This window comes from Branchiostoma belcheri, unplaced genomic scaffold (genome assembly GCF_001625305.1).
Source record: "Branchiostoma belcheri isolate BF01 breed outbred unplaced genomic scaffold, Haploidv18h27 scaffold171, whole genome shotgun sequence".
Lineage (NCBI taxonomy): Eukaryota > Metazoa > Chordata > Leptocardii > Amphioxiformes > Branchiostomatidae > Branchiostoma > Branchiostoma belcheri.
In genome coordinates this window covers 135290-152768 of record NW_017803169.1, presented here as the reverse complement: position 1 = coordinate 152768, position 17479 = coordinate 135290, and the positions used below count along the sequence as shown (strand labels likewise).

Here is a 17479-nt window from a genome sequence, read left to right as displayed (position 1 = left end):
AAATGCATAATGTTTACCTTCGCATAATATCTGCTCAAACACATTCACATATATGGTGACAGGAGTCTAAATCCCTCCTACTATAAAATTGCAACATTATGTAACCCAACACCAGTCACCATGGTGACAGACGGTCTGGTTCAGGTCATTGACCAGGTCAGTGTTTGGAACGGAAGAAGAAACAGTGCAAAAACAATATATTTTCCTTCGGTAAACATAACTAGTGGTAGACGTAGCCTGTTCGACAACCCCCGAGTGGCCTCCCAAATCAGACGTAGGAGGTTTAAATCAAAGTTTATATATATATACCTACTTGATCAGACTGACAATCCGGAGAGTACCGAGACCAAAACCCTGGACAGTTTCTACCAGATTGAAGAATCTAGGAATATAAAACGGGGTCATAGTTCTAGACAGCTAACCTTTATCATGTAGACTTGTTATTTTATACTCTATTTCATTGTTCTTTTATGTTTTGTAATTTGCAATTAGGCAACACCAAGTAAATTTTATGGATGACGTCCTTTGGAGACCCTAAATCTAATGCGAGAGGGCGAAAAAAAACACAAGAAGGGCCCTAAAAACAAGATGCCTAGATTAGAAATATACTAAGAGATGACAAATGTTGGACACAAATTGAATGAGGTGACACAGCGTAACAAGCAAGAAGTCTTTTATTCATCATCAAACCAGCAATAAATCAGATGGAACAGCAGTTGTCGTCCTGTCCTGTTTTTGCGTTACGGGTTTCACGTCAATCTGATGATTTGCGGCACTGTCGTGACTCTTTGGTCATAGTTACAGGAAGCGGAATTTCTTGTGTTTTTTTTTTCTAGAAACAGGCCAAAATCAATGCGCCCGCGGACGTCATCCATAAAATTTACTTGGTGTGGCCTTAGCCTCCGGGCACGAATTTGCAATAAACTCTTCTAGCTGATTGCGTTGAAACTTAGTGAGAGAGTTTCCTACCTGAGGAAATCAGTTTTCTGAACAGTACTGTAGCCCACTGTAGAAAGTTGCAGTTGAAAAAAAGGTGTAATGCGTACAATAGTCAGACTACACGGCAAATATACGCAATAAAAATCTGGTTTATTTATGATTTATCTTAATTCACTGCATGAATAAAATATGGAACAGGTAAAAATGCCCGTCCATGCATCCTTTCTTAAGCTTCAGATCAGGCGAAGAAACATGTTGAGAAAATAAAGCAAATGTAAATGAACAATAGTTTTTCATGATGACGTGTACAGTTGCGGATCAGTTTACCATGCATATTACATTTCAGGACACAGTATGTTGTTAAATATTTACTTCTGAAAGGTCAGGGGGCATGTTGGCTCACTGTCAACAATGAATCAGAGGCATCAGGTTCTTGAGATTCTTTTACCCCAATAGATTCAAATCTAATCTCATATCATATCAAAAGTGGTGCTGATTTCAACACGCATACAAAGTTTCCAAATTTTTTTCCAGGACTAAATTTGTCATCATTGCCATAGGAATATAGCACGGTAACAAAAATTAGTCAACAAGGAAATACTAAGTGTAAGATACGTCGATGACAATTAGACATCCAGGTAATGAGATACACTAAAAAAACTTGAAAATCTATATAGTTGCTTGAGTAACAGGATTCTTGTGTACCTGTATATAAGGGCACACCAATTTAATTTTATGGATGACATCCTCTGAAGACCCCCAAACTAGTGCGCGCGGGCGATTTAAAACAAAAAGTCAAGCCAAAAATAAAAATGCTTCTGAACCACAGGAATGCAAAGCTGGTACTGTGAAATTGCGGCAGTACTTAGCAACGTATACGTCAATACGGCATATGTTGGCTTTTTGCGAAATTTATAAATCAGTAATGTACATATGTACTTGGTTCTTGTGTTGTGGAGCTTCAGTAGCCTGGGTGCCATCCTCCAGAGTTACCACCGCATTGTTGCTAAACTACTATGGACTACACAGGCCTAGAGCCAGCAGGCAAATATCAATGCGCGCGTGGATGTCATCCATAAAATTAAGTCGATCATTGGGTGTGTCTATTCAGGTACATTGTATTTTGGACCTGTACCTGAATGATTTTTGTGGTACAGTACCGGTACTTAGTACCAGTATACTGCGGATGATGGTTCAGAGTTTACTGTTAGCTAACAGAGCCATGAGGTCATTCCGTGCAGACCCCAGCCCGTCCTTCAGCCCCTGGGGGAGGGGTTGTCCCGACCTTCCTGCCGCTGCAGCCAGGAGAGCGCCGAGGGCCGCCCCACGGTGACAGTTCTCACCTGCAGGACAGGAGGATTCGTTAAACCGGTAGACCAGAACAAGCTGTCAGGGGGAACAAAACTTCCACCACTCATAGTGACCAAATAAGCTACCTGCCACCAGAAAAAAAAAACTATAGCATGTCTAACATGTCAAACTGATTTAGTACCAAGGTCAGCCATCAGGAAGTCCATATTTAACCTTGAGTCTTGACCATTGTCTTTCCAAGACCTATCCATACATACTAGTACTATATATCATTACAATCCATAGAGGACATTTTATTTTGACGACAAATATGCAGAAACACACAGAGACAGACAAAAATACCTCCATTTTTCACGGAGGTGACAATATGCAAAGGCCAGGCACACCATGTCCCTGCCAATGTATGATTGAAATTGTAAGAAACAACAAAGAAGAAAGGAGGGAAGGAAGAAGGAAGGGAAAGAAGATTGGAAGGAAGGAAGGACTAAATGAAGAAAGGGAAGGAAGGAAGGAAGGAAGGAAGGAAGGAAGGAAGGAAGGAAGGAAGGAAGGAAGGAAGGAATTTGGACATTCTTGCCTTTGTGAACTAGACACAAAAACATCAACATAAATAATCATTACAGGTAGCATTACTGAACAGAGAAACAAAACAACTAAAGTTATGCCACACTACATCTATTGTTAACAAAACAGTTGAACACATAAGGCTAATGCTAATCATCAGATCTGTCATTAACATTTCTCTTCCCTCTTCTAACAACAGATGTATAAAGTATTATCTGTCTTACCTCCAACGTTTGTGTTAGTGAGTACTCCTCCCTCCATGTCATCGTGGAACTCGTGAGCGAGGAAGAACAGTGATGTGAGAGAACCCCTGATGTAACAGGCCAGGCCGAAGTGTCCCACTGCCTCCTGGTACACAGACAGCCGCATGTCTGAACCTTTAGCATATCTGTTGAAAACGAAATGTATTACTTGGTACATTCAGTCTGCCATGTAATTCTACATTAGTTACTTCTTCAACTAGAAGTAAAGAAATTACCTATTCTGTGGCTGTGGCTCTCATGAGATTTTGAAGTGATTGGTCACTAATTATCCAGATGAAGGCGACAGTGGTTGCTGAAAATTTTATCTCTGTAACCTTGGATTATGAATTTTGCCAACACAACATTTGAAAGCTATAGAAGGAATGTTATCCTTAGATACAGGAGCACTACTCAAGCAAGAGGTTCTGCAAAATTGGTATGCCCAATACTTTACATAGATTTGTATGTATACGTAGTATGTTCTGCTGATGTGCTACCATAACTTACTCACCCTGCAGCTTCAGATGAAAAGGCCTGGACCCTCTTCCACGTGCCTGATCCTCCGAGTAGGGGAGACTGCAGGGCTTCTGCTGCCTTCTCCTGCAGACTGGCACCATTCAGAACTGAAGAAGCAACAAGAAATCAGATATATCAGTGATAATAGTCTTACATATATTTTTGCAATTGGGTTTTCATTAGTGATGCATACCTAAACTCAATTTTAGGTTCAGGTCCGGATTCAAGTCCAGAGGTTTAGGTTCAGTTCCGGACTTGTAAGTCCGGACCTAAACCCATGGCATATACAAAATTGCATGTTGGCAACCTTGCAATGTTGTCTGGGTGAAACTTTGGCCACATAACATGGAGGCCGGTACTTGACGATGCCCGATGGCAATGTTTTCTTCATTTTGCAGCCAAGATTTTACAATCTACGGAAGGTTTTAGGTGGTTTGGAAAGAAAAATGGTCTTTTATAGTTACTGTAATAAGTCAGAACTCGGTTCTTAACTTTTAGGTTTTTTTGGACTTGAACCTAAACACTCTTACAAGTCCGGATCCAAGTCCAGTGAACCGGTATGCATCACTAGTTTTCATATATTGAAACAAACTTGGAGATTGTAGGACAGATCTAGAATCTGTGCAGGATTGAAAGGTCAGCTCAATCCCTTGGTGAAGGTCAGATTTTGAAAACTACATGTACAAGTCATGTCCATTTTTCTTAGATGCCATGTTAATTTTTCTGCAATGGCTCAATGCAAAATTGTCAACCTACATATGTACACAAAAAATCTACATTGTACAATCATGTTCTTTGTACAGATGTCATACATACAAGAGAAAACTTAAAGCTAGGATTCTTTCCACCACTAAAAATGTGAGACAAAGTGTCCTGCCAAAAATAATACCATCTACCTTCCTCCCAATTTGACTTGTGCTCCTTTCACCAGTGCAGTGGCCTAGTGGACAGAGTGCTCGCCTTGTATTTGTTATGTCATGAGTTTGATTCCCGGCCGAGACTTTAAAAATCGTACATACTGTTAATCGTACGCCTATATTGATTGCAAACCTGTAGTTTTAATATACTAATGTTTTGTAAATTGGTTTACAATTCAGTTGTTTTTAACTGTGAAGAACCAATAAATCCATCTTGAATTGAATTGAATTGAATATTGCTTTCTCTGCTTAGAACACTCAGCATTTGAGAAGAGTATGGGATCCAAATTACACATGTAAATACTAGCCCCCTGCTGTAGTGATTGCAAAACTGTGTGGCCCAAAGGCTACAGAAATGGAGATGGTTGCTGCCATACACGACTATGCCAATGGTTGGTTGCTAGGAGGACATTTTTTAACTCCTTTCACACTCTAACATTACTGACACATAGAGACATACATTGCACAACAGTTTTACCTGCATGTAGGGACTTGACGTACAACTCCACGTAGGGTTCTAGTTGTGATGGCGGGAGCGGATGGGTCAGTCGCACGAAATCGACCGTGTTCCGCACCGCCTCGGCCTCGGGCAGATGAGCAGAGTGCAGCACAAAGGGAACCGCCATCACGAACGCACCAATCACAGCGAGCTGCGAGTCCGCCCTCCCCGACGACTGTTCCTTGTATCGTTTTTCCGCAAATTTCATCAGTTCGTCTTTCCCGACGGGTTTGCCTGCGGGAATCCAGTCGCGGAAGAAAGCGCGGTGAAAGGATTCGGCGTAGGTGTCGTTATGAGAGCCCGGAGTTGTCAGGAAGGTGACATAGTCGGCCAGGACGGCTGAACGGAGGTCACGAGGTGAAAGGTCACCATCAGGGTCAACCCTGGCCATTGTCTGACACACTCTCAGGGCACACAGGGCGTTTAGGGTGTTGTCTCCTGCTGACATACCTGTAAACAAACAAACAAAACAACTGGTACATAACATCACTGAAATATTTTTAGTTGATTTTTAGTTATTAATTTTTGGTACTACACGTATTGTTGAAAACATTGCTGTTGCAATAGTTGAATAATTTTATAAGGTTAGTAAAAGTTTTTTTAAAGAAATGCCCCCGCCAAGGGGCCAAAACTAATGTCACTTCTTCCTGAAACACAAAAACTACATAGTATCTCCCTTACAAATTACTGTATCGGTATAGTCGGTATAACCGCCCTTTGGCGTCACACACCAGTTTAGTAAGATGTTGACCTCCGACAATAGCTAGATATTGAGAATCAAAAGTTCAGCTGCAGGACCATGACAAGCCACCAGCATGCCATGCATGGTCTAAACTTCCTATCAATCTGCCGAGTTTTATGACACTCCATCAATAGCTTCTCGAGTTATCTTCCTAAAGTTACCAAAGACATAACCTTTTGCCAAAGACTTGTGTACATGTACTTAGTAGTGTATGAATAGTTAATAGAAGTTGTTTTGAAGTTGTTTATTGCAAATTCATGCCCGAGGGCTAATTGCATACAGACATTGACAAGTCACAAGACAAAATGTGGTGATATAAGACTATTAGGTAACATGAAGTTCTACATGTTAATATACATGCAGAATGTCTAGTTACAAAGATGATGACCTTGGTGGTAGTGCACAGACGCCCCTGCTGATTTGGTCCAGTACTGCAGCTTGTCGTGGAGGATCACATTCCCGATCAGAGGCTCCTCCTTCTGCATGGAGAAACCTGAGCGGCCACTTCCGCCTGAATTGGAGGAAAAACTTCTGATTAAATATTTCTACATTTGTCAACTTTTAGTTCATCTAAAAATAATAATATGATCCTATGTAAACTTTAGCCTGCTAATTCTGTTTACAATACACACTAACTATAAGATTTTTGTTGGACTTCTTTTGGCCTTTGAGTTTAAGAATTGCCACAACCCATCAACAGTTCTAATAAGTCGATTATACATGTATGTCAGTATACATATGATAATACATATGATATGGGCTGATACCATTTTGTACAAGGGGTGTTCTGACAGTGTACAGCCGAGAGGGACATGATACTGGAGAGGTGGGGTGATACCATATTGTATGAGGGGTGTTTAGCTAAGAGGGACATGATACTGGGGGGTAATACCATTTTGTACAAGGGGTGTTAATCTGACAGTGTACAGCCGAGAATGACAATGATACTGGAGAGATGGGGTTATACCATTTTGTATGAGGGGTGTTCTCCCTGTAGATGAGAGGGACATGATACTGGAGGGGTGGGTGATACCATAATGTACAAGGGGTGTTCTCACCTATAGCTAAGAGGTACATGGTATTGGAGGGGTGTGGTGATGCCATTTTGTAAGAAGGGTGTCCTTGTCTTTAGTTGACAGGGACATAATAGTAGGTAAAACCATTTTGTTTGAAGGGTGTTCTCACCTGTAGCAGAGAGGGACATGATACTGGAGGGTGGGTGATACCATGTTGCACAAGGGGTGTTCTCACCTGTAGCTGAGAGGGACATGATACTGGAGGGGTGGGTGATACCATGTTGTACAAGGGGTGTTTTCACCTGTAGCTGGGAGGGACATGATACTGGAGGGATGGGTGATACCATATTGTACAAGGTGTGTTCTAAACTGTTGCTGAGAGGGACATGACACTGGAGGGATGGGTGATACCATATTGTACAAGGGGTGTTCTCACCTATAGCTAAGAGGTACATGCATATATGGTACTGGAGGGAAGGGGGAGTACCATGTTGTACAAGGGGTGTACTGACCTGTAGCTGAGAGGGACATGATACTGAAGGGATGGGTGATACCATGTTGTACAAGGGGTGTACTGACCTGTTGCTGAGAGGGACATGATACTGGAGGGATGGTGTTTCTTTGGTGCCACATATCCTGTCAGCCATTTCCCATAATCCCTCTTGATGTCGTCCGCGTCGTAGTACCAGTGTACGGGCATGGACAGGGCGTCACCAATCAGCAAGCCCCACAGACAGGCCTCCTTAGCGTCATGGAGCTTGTCCATCGGGCTGGTGAAGATGGTACCAAAATTACGTTAGGATGATACAAAAAGTCTGGTTTTACTAAAGTATTAAAGCTGAATCAACCCTACTCCTGACTATATTGCAATTAAGTGCCATTCACGAAATGGAGGTGCCAAGAATATACAATGTTTTGTATTTGTTCATTTTGTGTAGGTGTGCACGCTATCGATCAGCATACTTGCTGCCTAGTGCACTCCTTGTATTTTTTTTTTTCTTCCAACATGTAATCACCAGACGTGGTGACGGCACACTCTTTATCAACTTATATTATTAATGCCGCCACCAACACAGGGGACAAAATACATGACAGGACAATACTCATTTACACCTGAGCTAAGTGACAAAAGTCGTGTTAAGTGCCTTTCCCAAGGGCACAAGATCGGTGGCATGTCAGGACTCGAACCCGGGACTTCTAGGTTCCGAGTCGCGCACTCTGCCGCTACCCCACATGACCCCACCATGACCCAATAGCGCAACCACTCCTTGTATTGTTATGTTACAATTTTGAATAAATCCGAAACAGACATACAAACCCACAGCTCAGCTGCCCAAAACAATACTTCTGATACTTAAAAGTTAGTTATTTATTATTACTTATAATACAAACTGTAGTTACCTGGTGCTGGTAGTCTGTGTAGTCAGTCCTCTCCAAATGACCTCAGGTAACCCCGGTCTGTGACAGGTGGGCGTGGCAGATACTGCAGATTGAGTCTGAGGGGGAGGGGGGCGACAAAATTACACTCAAGGCAGCACAACACAGTATTAGCCCTATGGGGATTTCTATACTAGTAGTTAAGGACCCCAAAGTGACTCACTTCGACTCACTGAAAATCATAGTACTATTAGTAGGGTGCACAAGCAAGACTCAGAATTTTGATATGTTTAATTTCAGGGTATAGTGTACAAAATATGTGAAAATGAGCTTAAATTTGCCGGCTAGTTCTCTTCTCACGCCCTCTTTTATTAGCGCCACTGCGGAGGTCATGGAACTGCAGCCGACGCACAGCACTAGGCGGGACAAGTATCCAAGCGCAAATCTACGCTGACTGAACATGCACCATAATTCAACTTTTACAGTCTCAAAACTGAGTCGGACGTATTCCTCTATCATTTACCACAGGTTCCATCTCAATGCCAATTATTGCACAGAACAATCTCTGTACTGTTCTCTAGTATTGTGCAGCACTACTTTGTGCCCGGACTACTTTTGACTACGGTTACTGTGTTGTGTAGCCTCAAGCCATGTGCATTATAATATATACATGTAGCATGCTTGTAATGTTGTATGTAATGAATAAATCATTAAAGTTTTATGCAGGACTCAAAATACTTTTTCTGCCACCTGCACTGCTACTCTCATCTGCCGAATAAACATACGGGTACGCTTATTTTTTGGGCCAAAACATCCACCCAGTACGTTCTTATTTTGCACAGTACGTTTATTAATTTTTGAAAACCAGTAATTTTTTTCAACTTCGTGTGAAAAAAATTGACAAATCATCGACGTGAAGACGTTTATAAATGTGTATTGTAGCGAGAAACTCGTCATTTTCGGGCCGGTTTTTGCAATCACCGCGTGCATAAATTCGTCTGAATGTTCTATTGTCATGGGTGGTGCTTATCAAAATACGAAATATTAAATGCTCTTTTTTTTTGTCTATTTAAATTCCTAATTGCAAATAACAGTTAAAGATTTGTGCATATATCAGTAAGGGCGCATTTTAGTACAAGAGACACAGGTTACCCGTCAATTTTGGTAATTTTCTGGGGGGTACGTTTATTCCGGGGGTATGTTTATTTGATTTTGAAGGCTTGTCCGGGGGGTACGTTTATTCCGGGGGGTATGTTTATTCGGCAGATGAGAGTATACCTGCTAGTGGTGCAGCTAACAAGTTTGTAAAAATTTCCTGTCCCAGACAAATTCTACTTGCACCAATTTAACTTTAGAAAGTATGGATCATGATTTAAAAAAATGTTCAGAAGCCATATTTATATATTGCCAATTTACTTCTACTTCATAGGTTTCAACAGTCAATACAGCAAACAACTAGAAAGGCCAATATTTCGTTTGCTTCGGAGCAAATACAGCGATGGGTTCACCACATTTTACGACATGGCAGGGAAAGAATGAGAAACACAAGGGAAAACAATGATTTACATTGATATAACTATAATATGAAGTAACATACAACTAAAACAACAGTTGGATAGCTATCCCCTACTTTATTGGTTAGGATTTTTAATTGCATAATGCAAACTGTTGATTTTCAAAATAAATAAAAAGCGTTCATGCCCCGCATTCCAATGCTGGAGCAGAAAAGCTTGAAATACCTACCAAAACACTTGAATAAAGACATACTGTCAGTATGGAAATGCTCTGTGCAGGTGTTAATCAAGTTAAATCCCAACAGCCAATCAGCAAGAAATGCTCTGTGCAGGTGGAAATGCTCTGTGCAGGTGTTAATCAAGTTAAATCCCAACAGCCAATCAGCAAGAAGTATAGAGGAAAGCTGCATGCCTATTGGTTGATGCCCTGCATTCCATTGTGATGACTCATGCCCAGACGTGGTAAACACAGCACACTAACACAGTTATACATTTGCTATAACACAGCCAAAAAACTCAAATAAAACCATTCTAAAAGCCTGTATCACAAAAATTTAAAAAACGCCTAGGGGTATTTGCCCACTGTACCTCCATACCAAATTTCAGGACCTTAGGCCCTAAAATGAAGAAGCTGAATCCATTTAAAAAAATGGCAGGAGAAGAAGAAGAAGAAGAAACATCAGAAAAAGCAATATGGGTTCACCACCACTTCGTGGTGTGGTGAACCCATAAAAATCAGCACACACGGTCACCTACTAGTATGTATACGTTGTAGATAATACATAAACATTTTATCTAAATAATTACTAGTACTAGCAATTGTAACTGATTGTTTATTGTCCTGTTATGAATATGAGGGCTAGCTCTTTATAATAGCCTCTGGCTAGTTAAGTACTAGTATTTGTTTATACAGTTTAATAAATCATATCAAATCAAATCATCCTAAGCCTCCCAGCATAGTGCTGGGTACCTAAAGTTAAACTCATGTTGACCATATTATAACAAATTGTATTCTTCGAACTTTGCAGTGCAATTAAATTCTTTCGATCTATTGACAGGCTTTAGGTGGTTTAGAACTACAATGTAAAAAAAATGTAACTTACATTTTTTCTTACATTGTAAGAAAGGGAATGTGACATGATTTTGTTTGTATGTAAGTCCGGAACTGGTTTCCAACGTTCAGTTGTTTTGTTTTTTTTTGGACTTGAACCTAAACATTTTTACAAGTCACTCATCAACTGGTCCAGCGAACTGGTACACAGCACTAATGTAGGAATTTGTATTTCATGTCAACAATTGTTCGACTTGGTAATTTGTATTGCACTATACAATGTATTTATATTGTTGTGTTTGGGAGGACAACTTGTAAAGGTGTCAATACACCTGTTTTGTCCTCCCTTCCACTTGTATGTTTGTACTTGTGGTGAATTCTAATCAACAAATAAACAAATAAACAATCCCAGCATGCAATGGGAAAAGTGCGATGGTTACCTTGGTAACACACAGCAGGGAGACGAGAGACGCTGTCGTGATGCAGCCGACACACCTGGTTACTAGGGCGGACACGCCTGACAACATCGGACCAGATACACACTCCTCACCTCACTCAGGGATACTACCTGTATATAAACAAAAGAGTCCCAAATAAGTTGTTATTAGAAATAATAGTGGACAAATTATGTAATTATCTTATGTTTCCAGATGTTTCAAAAAGAGAAAAGAAACAGCAATTAATAGTAGATGATAAGTAAAAAATAGTATATTGTTGTAATAATAATATATAGACTTAATTTTTAATTTAGGCCACTTAGCATTAGAATGTAGTGTTTTAGTATCCAATACTCCATATTTTATATCCTAGATAGACTACATTTGATCACAAAATCATGCCATTTAACGTATGATATGCTTCATTGTACATTGTACTCCAGACCTCTCTCTCACTTGGACTAACTCCCCTGCATGTTACCTGTCTATTTGAGTAATATCTTTCCAGGCGCCTCTGATTCTGAAGCCTGGAATAGGCAACTGTACCTTCATTGGAATATACTGTTACGCAACTACAGTACATGTATAATAAATATGCATGTTTGTTTTAACGTTACATAACATTTGGGCTATTCCATCCAAACTTAGGGGGAGAGGAGTGAGGGTCAGCGTTATAATAGAAGCTGGAAATATACAATTACAAATGCACCATTTCACTAATCTAGAGAAAAATTAAATGTTATCTTTAAACTTTTTTTTTATTAGCAAGATTCCTTGCTTGCTATGAATGGTTGAGTCGCGTTCACAATAGTACAACAGATTCAGGGCTCAAAATACTTGTTTCTTACTCACATACCTGCACTGGTGCAGGTAACATTGAAAATTACTTCCAGCAGACAGAAGTAAAGGTGTATGGATCATATTAAGAATTATTCAGAGACCATTGCTGTTATTTCTTGAATATTTCATACTCATTGCTCATGAGTAGAGAATATAATAATCAACATACATCTACTAGTACTAATAACCCAGCACATGTACCAGTGCACCGTTAGCTGATCAGGTGCAGGTTGACATCAGAATTATACCTGCACAGCTCCAATTTTATCTGCAATACAATACCAATAGTCAATAGGACCTGTATCTGCGCCAAGTATTTCGAGCCCTGTTGGAACTATAAATGTAACGTTACATGTTATGATCTGTTATTGTGTATTATGAGTGTTATTGTGTAAATCTCAAGCTAATTACCTTTTACACACAGCAAGGTTATAATTTCTGAAAATGTCTCTTGCTTCAAGTATACCCCCCCCCCGAGCTGTCAAATGGCGAGTTTCTAACCCAGCCTCATCCCACACAAAGCAGTGTTACACACTGCACTGTGGCAGTGTTATGTACATTTTGTACACGACGATCACATTTAACATTGATCAATAAGACTCCTGAATGTTACAAACCTGTGTGTGCCCCCAGTGTCTGTCCCTGCTTCTCTTCCGCTGCTCCAGACTTCCAGCCGGCTTCCAGGGCTGCTCTGAGGCATTATGTAAGTGTTATATACGTGCTTATATAACTCCGGTAATGATGACAAAGTCTCAGGAACGAATCCAAATTTCGCGGTTGCGCACACAGCACTTCCGCTATTCAGTAGAATAATCACGCCCCCTAGCAGTTACTGACCAAAATGCACCACTGTTTTACTGTAACCAGTATTGCAGAGCTCCAAAGGGTTGGAATTTTGAGGCAGTGGGATTTTACAATATGCCATCATGAAAGTTCATCTGTGCTGTGTTTGACAGCGTAGCTCCCCTCAAATTTTCGGTTGCTCTTCCGTCAACCACAGTCTTCAGGAGTTCAATTTGTCACTCTGAGAACGTGACCAGGGGAAAAGTGACTCGAATAATGAATCGTAATTGCCTGGTAGGCGATATCGACCCCCGTCTCGCGGCTGAGTGTCGGTTGGTGGGCTCTCTCTAATGCAGCCTCTTTTATTCCCCCCACACACGAGGTAATCGGTCCAGTTTACGACATGTTGACATGCAATACAAAGATTGCTTCTCTCTCTTTCTCTCTCTCTCTCCATCTCTCTTTCTCTCTCTCTCTATCTGTGTGTGTGTGTGTGTGTGTGTGTGTGTGTGTGTGTGTGTGTGTGTGTGTGTGTGTGTGTGTGTGCATGTGTGTGTATGTGTGTGTGTGTGTATGTGTGTGTGTGTGTGTGTGTGTGTGTGTGTGTGCAGTTGAGAGTTTTATGTTCAAAAAGAGTCCCACGACTTCATACCTGTACCAAATGAGATTAAGTATAACATTTACAACTGAATACTAGTAATTTTAATTGTTTCTCATTGCAAATACGATACTAATTTGCATGATTATATCAGTTGATTACATTCACTACTTAATGACAGTCTTATCTTAACAAATAAAGCTATTAAAGCATTTCCTCATAGATTATTACCTCCATGAAATGTGTCATGGAGGTTATATTTTCAGTTGCGTTTATCCGTCCGTCCTTCTGTCTGTCTGTTGGTCAACAAGATAACTCAAGAACGCCTGGATGGATTGGTTTCATACTTGGTGTGTTGGTAGGGTGTGACAAAAACTGGAAATGATGAGATTTTGGTCCCCCTAGTGGCTTCCCTTGGTACTGCAGCGCAACTTCCGGTTTTGATATCTCGCGATCTGGACATGCTAGGGTCATGAAATTTTGATGGAAGGTAGCTCTCGTGCTTGGGAAGAAGTCATATGAGTTTGGGCCCCCTAGCGGCTTGTTCTGGAACTGCAGGGCACTTTCTGGCGAAATGTTTAAAAGCCAATAAGTCCAGACAGGAACAACATATTTTCATTATTTTTGGTGTGTAGGTAGCTGAGAGAGAGATGTACATAATTAAATGTAAATTATGCAAATGAGGACTTTATTTGCATAATTAATGAGGAAATTCTATAATTACAGTGTTTTACATTATACTATGTAACCTAGGGCAGGCGGAACTTCAACAGATACTAATTATGCAAATGATGACCTAATTTGCATAATTAATGTGAAAATTCTATGATTTCGTAATGGTGAATGATGAGAATGTCATACTTGGGACATCTGTAAGTTAATCAAAAGTTAACATACATCACGATGCATATATCATGTTAATGCAGAGGTCATTTGAACAATTAAAGAAGAAATTTACATTTACATATCAAGATCATATTTCATGGAGGTATGAGATCTCGGAATTCTAGTTCAAAATGTTATTGTATGTTATTTTCTTCCGGAAGTTGCCATTATAAAATCATATCATTTTCTCGTCCATTGTGGAATTTAGGTCTTTATTTACAATATCCATTTTATTCGTTCTAAATTGCATACATCGCCAGTTTGAAAAGTCATATCTTGAATACAGTGGATTTAAAGAACTTTCTTATTAATTATGCAAATTAGATACTGAATTGCCATCTGTTGTTATCTTACTGCGGCTGCCAAAAGTTAGCCCTAAACTAATTATTGCCAATTCTTTCCGAGCACAAAAACTACCATCCAACATTCGTGACAATAGCATGACTTGTCTAGATCACGTCTTTAGTCTTTTTATTCAATTCAACAAACAGTATTCAACAGAATATTTTATTCATTTTTTTATTTTAATTCGATTGTGACGATACAATACACTGGCCACCCAGGCAGCATAGCTGATTTTGGGCGCCAAACAACACAAAGATTAAACATACACAATATAACATACTTATACAGTAAACTAACAAGTAAAGATTAAGCTAAAATCAATTACTTAACAATATAAAATACAACCAAGCATGATAAAGTACTCAATCAAGATAATAATAGCAAATTACTGTTTTGGAGGTCAGAGGTCAAGGGCAATTGAATATAATACAATATGTGAGGAAATATATACATGTAAGAGGTTAACTTATGTGGTACCACGGGAAGGGCCATCTAAACAGAATATTATTGCGACGCAAAAAAAAAAAAGATCAGACTAATTTGCTTGTAGCTATGATTTGTGTGAAAACAACAATCCCATATAAGGTCTTACCAGAACTACTTCTAAAGCAAGCGAACAACTTCATAGCGACACCGAAATTATGATGTTTAGAAACAGTTTCTAGACAAATCAAAATGTTCAAGAAATCGCGTGGGTAGACTTCTGAAACGTCATGAAGTATTTTTCAATATGCAAATTCTCAATCGCAAGCTTCAGCCTTTTATAATATCTACACGTCTGGTGTGAGTTGTTTAGCCACACCACGAGAGCCTGTTTTCTGTTCATTCTTGCAGCCACAACTGCAGTTAACAGTTCAGCTCAATTTGTTATCTGTGAAATCAGCAAACCATCCAAAATATCAACCTTTAGAGTGGCCAAAGACTGGGAAACCATTCCAGATTCTGCCAGGTATGGGGAAGTTCAGATTCTTGTATGAGAATTATTGATTGAGGAAAGTGATACGAATTTACTGTGAGGAAGTCTATATATACAAAGACGTGGATTTGAATTGAATGGATTTTTTGTACTGAGTTCTGGGATGTGCTGTGTGTAAAAAAGACTTGCCATCGTGAAGGAAGGAAGGTAAATGACGCAAAAATGTCGCACACAAAAGATTCAGACGCAAAAACCAACAAATACGAAAACGTGTCTCCGAATGAGGAAAGCTTTGTGTCGAGTTATGGGCTTCAGCGTGCTGTGTCTAAATTTAAAGAACTGCCGACTCGCCAACATACGAGAACGGACTCCGAGGTAAATGACGCAAAAATGTCGCACACAAAAGATTTAAAAGCAAAAAACAACAAGTACAAAAACGTTGGTCCGAATGGGGAAAGACCTGTGGCGAGCTCTGGGCGTCAGCGTGCTGTGTCTAAATTTAAAGATCTCTCGACTCTCCAACATGAGGGAATGGACTCCGAGATAAATGACGCAAAAATGTCGCACACAAAAGATTCAGAAGAAGAGGACCACAAGTATGAAGACGTGGATCTGGATATAGAAGGCGGCTTTGGGTTGAGATCTGGGCTGCAGCGTGCTGTGTCTAAATTTAAAGAACTCCCGACTCGCCAACATACGAGAACGGACTCCGAGGTGAATGACGCAAAAATGTCGCACACAAAAGATTCAAAAGCAAAAAACAACAGGTACAAAAACGTTGGTCCGAACGGAGAAAGACCTGTGGTCACCTCTGGGCTACAGCGTGCTGTGTCTAAATTTAAAGATCTCTCGACTCTCCAACATGAGGGAATGGACTCCGAGATAAATGACGCAAAAATGTCGCACACAAAAGATTCAGAAGAGGAGGACCACAAGTATGAAGACGTGGATCTGGATATAGAAAGCGGCTTAGGGTTGAGCTCTGGGCTGCAGCGTGCTGTGTCTAAATTCAAAGAACTCCCAACTCGCCCACATCAGAAAATGGACTCCAAGGTAAATGTCGCAAAAATGTCGCACACAAAAAATCTTGAGGGAGAAAACAACAAGCATGAAGACGTGGATCTGGACGGGGAAAGCGGCTTTGCGTTGAGCTCTGGTCTGCAGCTTGCTGTGCCTACAGGTCTCCCAACTCGCCACCATGAGGGAATGAAGGTGGCCGCAGACGTAAGATATTTGCCTGAAAAAGAGCCGGAACATGTAGACAGAAAGCACGAAGACTTGGATGCAGGGCATGGACTTGTAAGTGTGAGGATGGGACGACGTGGCGCTACCTGTAAGTTCCAACGCGCTGCGCCGACTGACACCTCTCTTCACCACATTGACATGGGAGATCACATAGTGGAGTGTCCAGAGCATGATGAAGACCTACGCCACGACAACGCCTACACGCAAAAAGATACCGAAAGAGAAGAAGAGTCTGAGGAAGATAGCGTTAACTACAGAGTGGGAGGTATGTCCAAACACAACTTTTAACTAATTATAAAAATAGATTGAACCATTTGAACTTCTTTTTAGATAATGATTGTCTCTCCGTTGACGCTTTATACATCTTTTGTTTCACAGATCCTTTTGCTTTTCGTTCAAAATGAATTGTGAAATTATGAGCTTCACCCAAGATTTCATTACTAAAATAAACCGTTTCGTACCTTTCTGAGTTACAACATTTAGCACATTGCACTATTTGTGCCTTCTGAAATGTCACCTGTCAAATGCGCATTCAGTTACATCTAGTTACATTTTATTTGTTCCCGATATGTGTGTTTTGCATTGTTTGTTTAGATTGTGTACATTTCTTTGTTAATATTTTATGCAGTATTGTATTCTTGTTAATTATTTTATGTTCGATGTCGGCGCTTTATAATATATAAATATAACTTAAGTGCGCCGCCATCGCAGTCTTATATTTTCTTTCATGTGCTTTAATAAA

At 40.2% G+C, this 17479-nt stretch overlaps 1 protein-coding gene across 2 annotated transcripts; it reads right to left on the bottom strand.

Moving 5' to 3' along the window:
* Nucleotides 1-2037: 2037 nt before the first annotated feature.
* On the bottom strand, nucleotides 2038-12687 carry LOC109466929. 2 transcript variants are annotated; one of them, XM_019764800.1, is made up of 9 exons: nucleotides 12583-12687; nucleotides 11129-11256; nucleotides 8148-8242; nucleotides 7326-7516; nucleotides 6119-6241; nucleotides 4968-5438; nucleotides 3568-3679; nucleotides 3039-3202; nucleotides 2038-2282 (listed from the first exon to the last, which is right to left on the bottom strand). In XM_019764800.1, exons 2-9 carry the CDS (start codon nucleotides 11213-11215, stop codon nucleotides 2134-2136), a joined length of 1392 nt encoding a protein of 463 aa, XP_019620359.1. In that variant the 5' UTR covers nucleotides 11216-11256; nucleotides 12583-12687; the 3' UTR covers nucleotides 2038-2133. The 2 variants fall into 2 exon arrangements, with proteins under 2 accessions (XP_019620359.1, XP_019620360.1); XM_019764801.1 differs by lacking the exons at nucleotides 8148-8242; nucleotides 11129-11256; nucleotides 12583-12687 and having other exon boundaries at nucleotides 7259-7431.
* Nucleotides 12688-17479: the final 4792 nt, after the last annotated feature.

What these genes read in the sequence shown, in the direction of transcription:
- LOC109466929 (XM_019764800.1), bottom strand. Translation starts at nt 11,215, where the DNA reads ATGTTGTCAGGCGTGTCCGCCCTAGTAACCAGGTGTGTCGGCTGCATC. An exon ending in ACACAGACTACCAGCACCAG is followed by an intron (nt 7,517 to 8,147) that starts GTAACTACAGTT and finishes CATCTTCACCAG; the next exon opens with CCCGATGGACAAGCTCCATG. An exon ending in CACTAACACAAACGTTGGAG is followed by an intron (nt 2,283 to 3,038) that starts GTAAGACAGATA and finishes CCTGTCCTGCAG; the next exon opens with GTGAGAACTGTCACCGTGGG.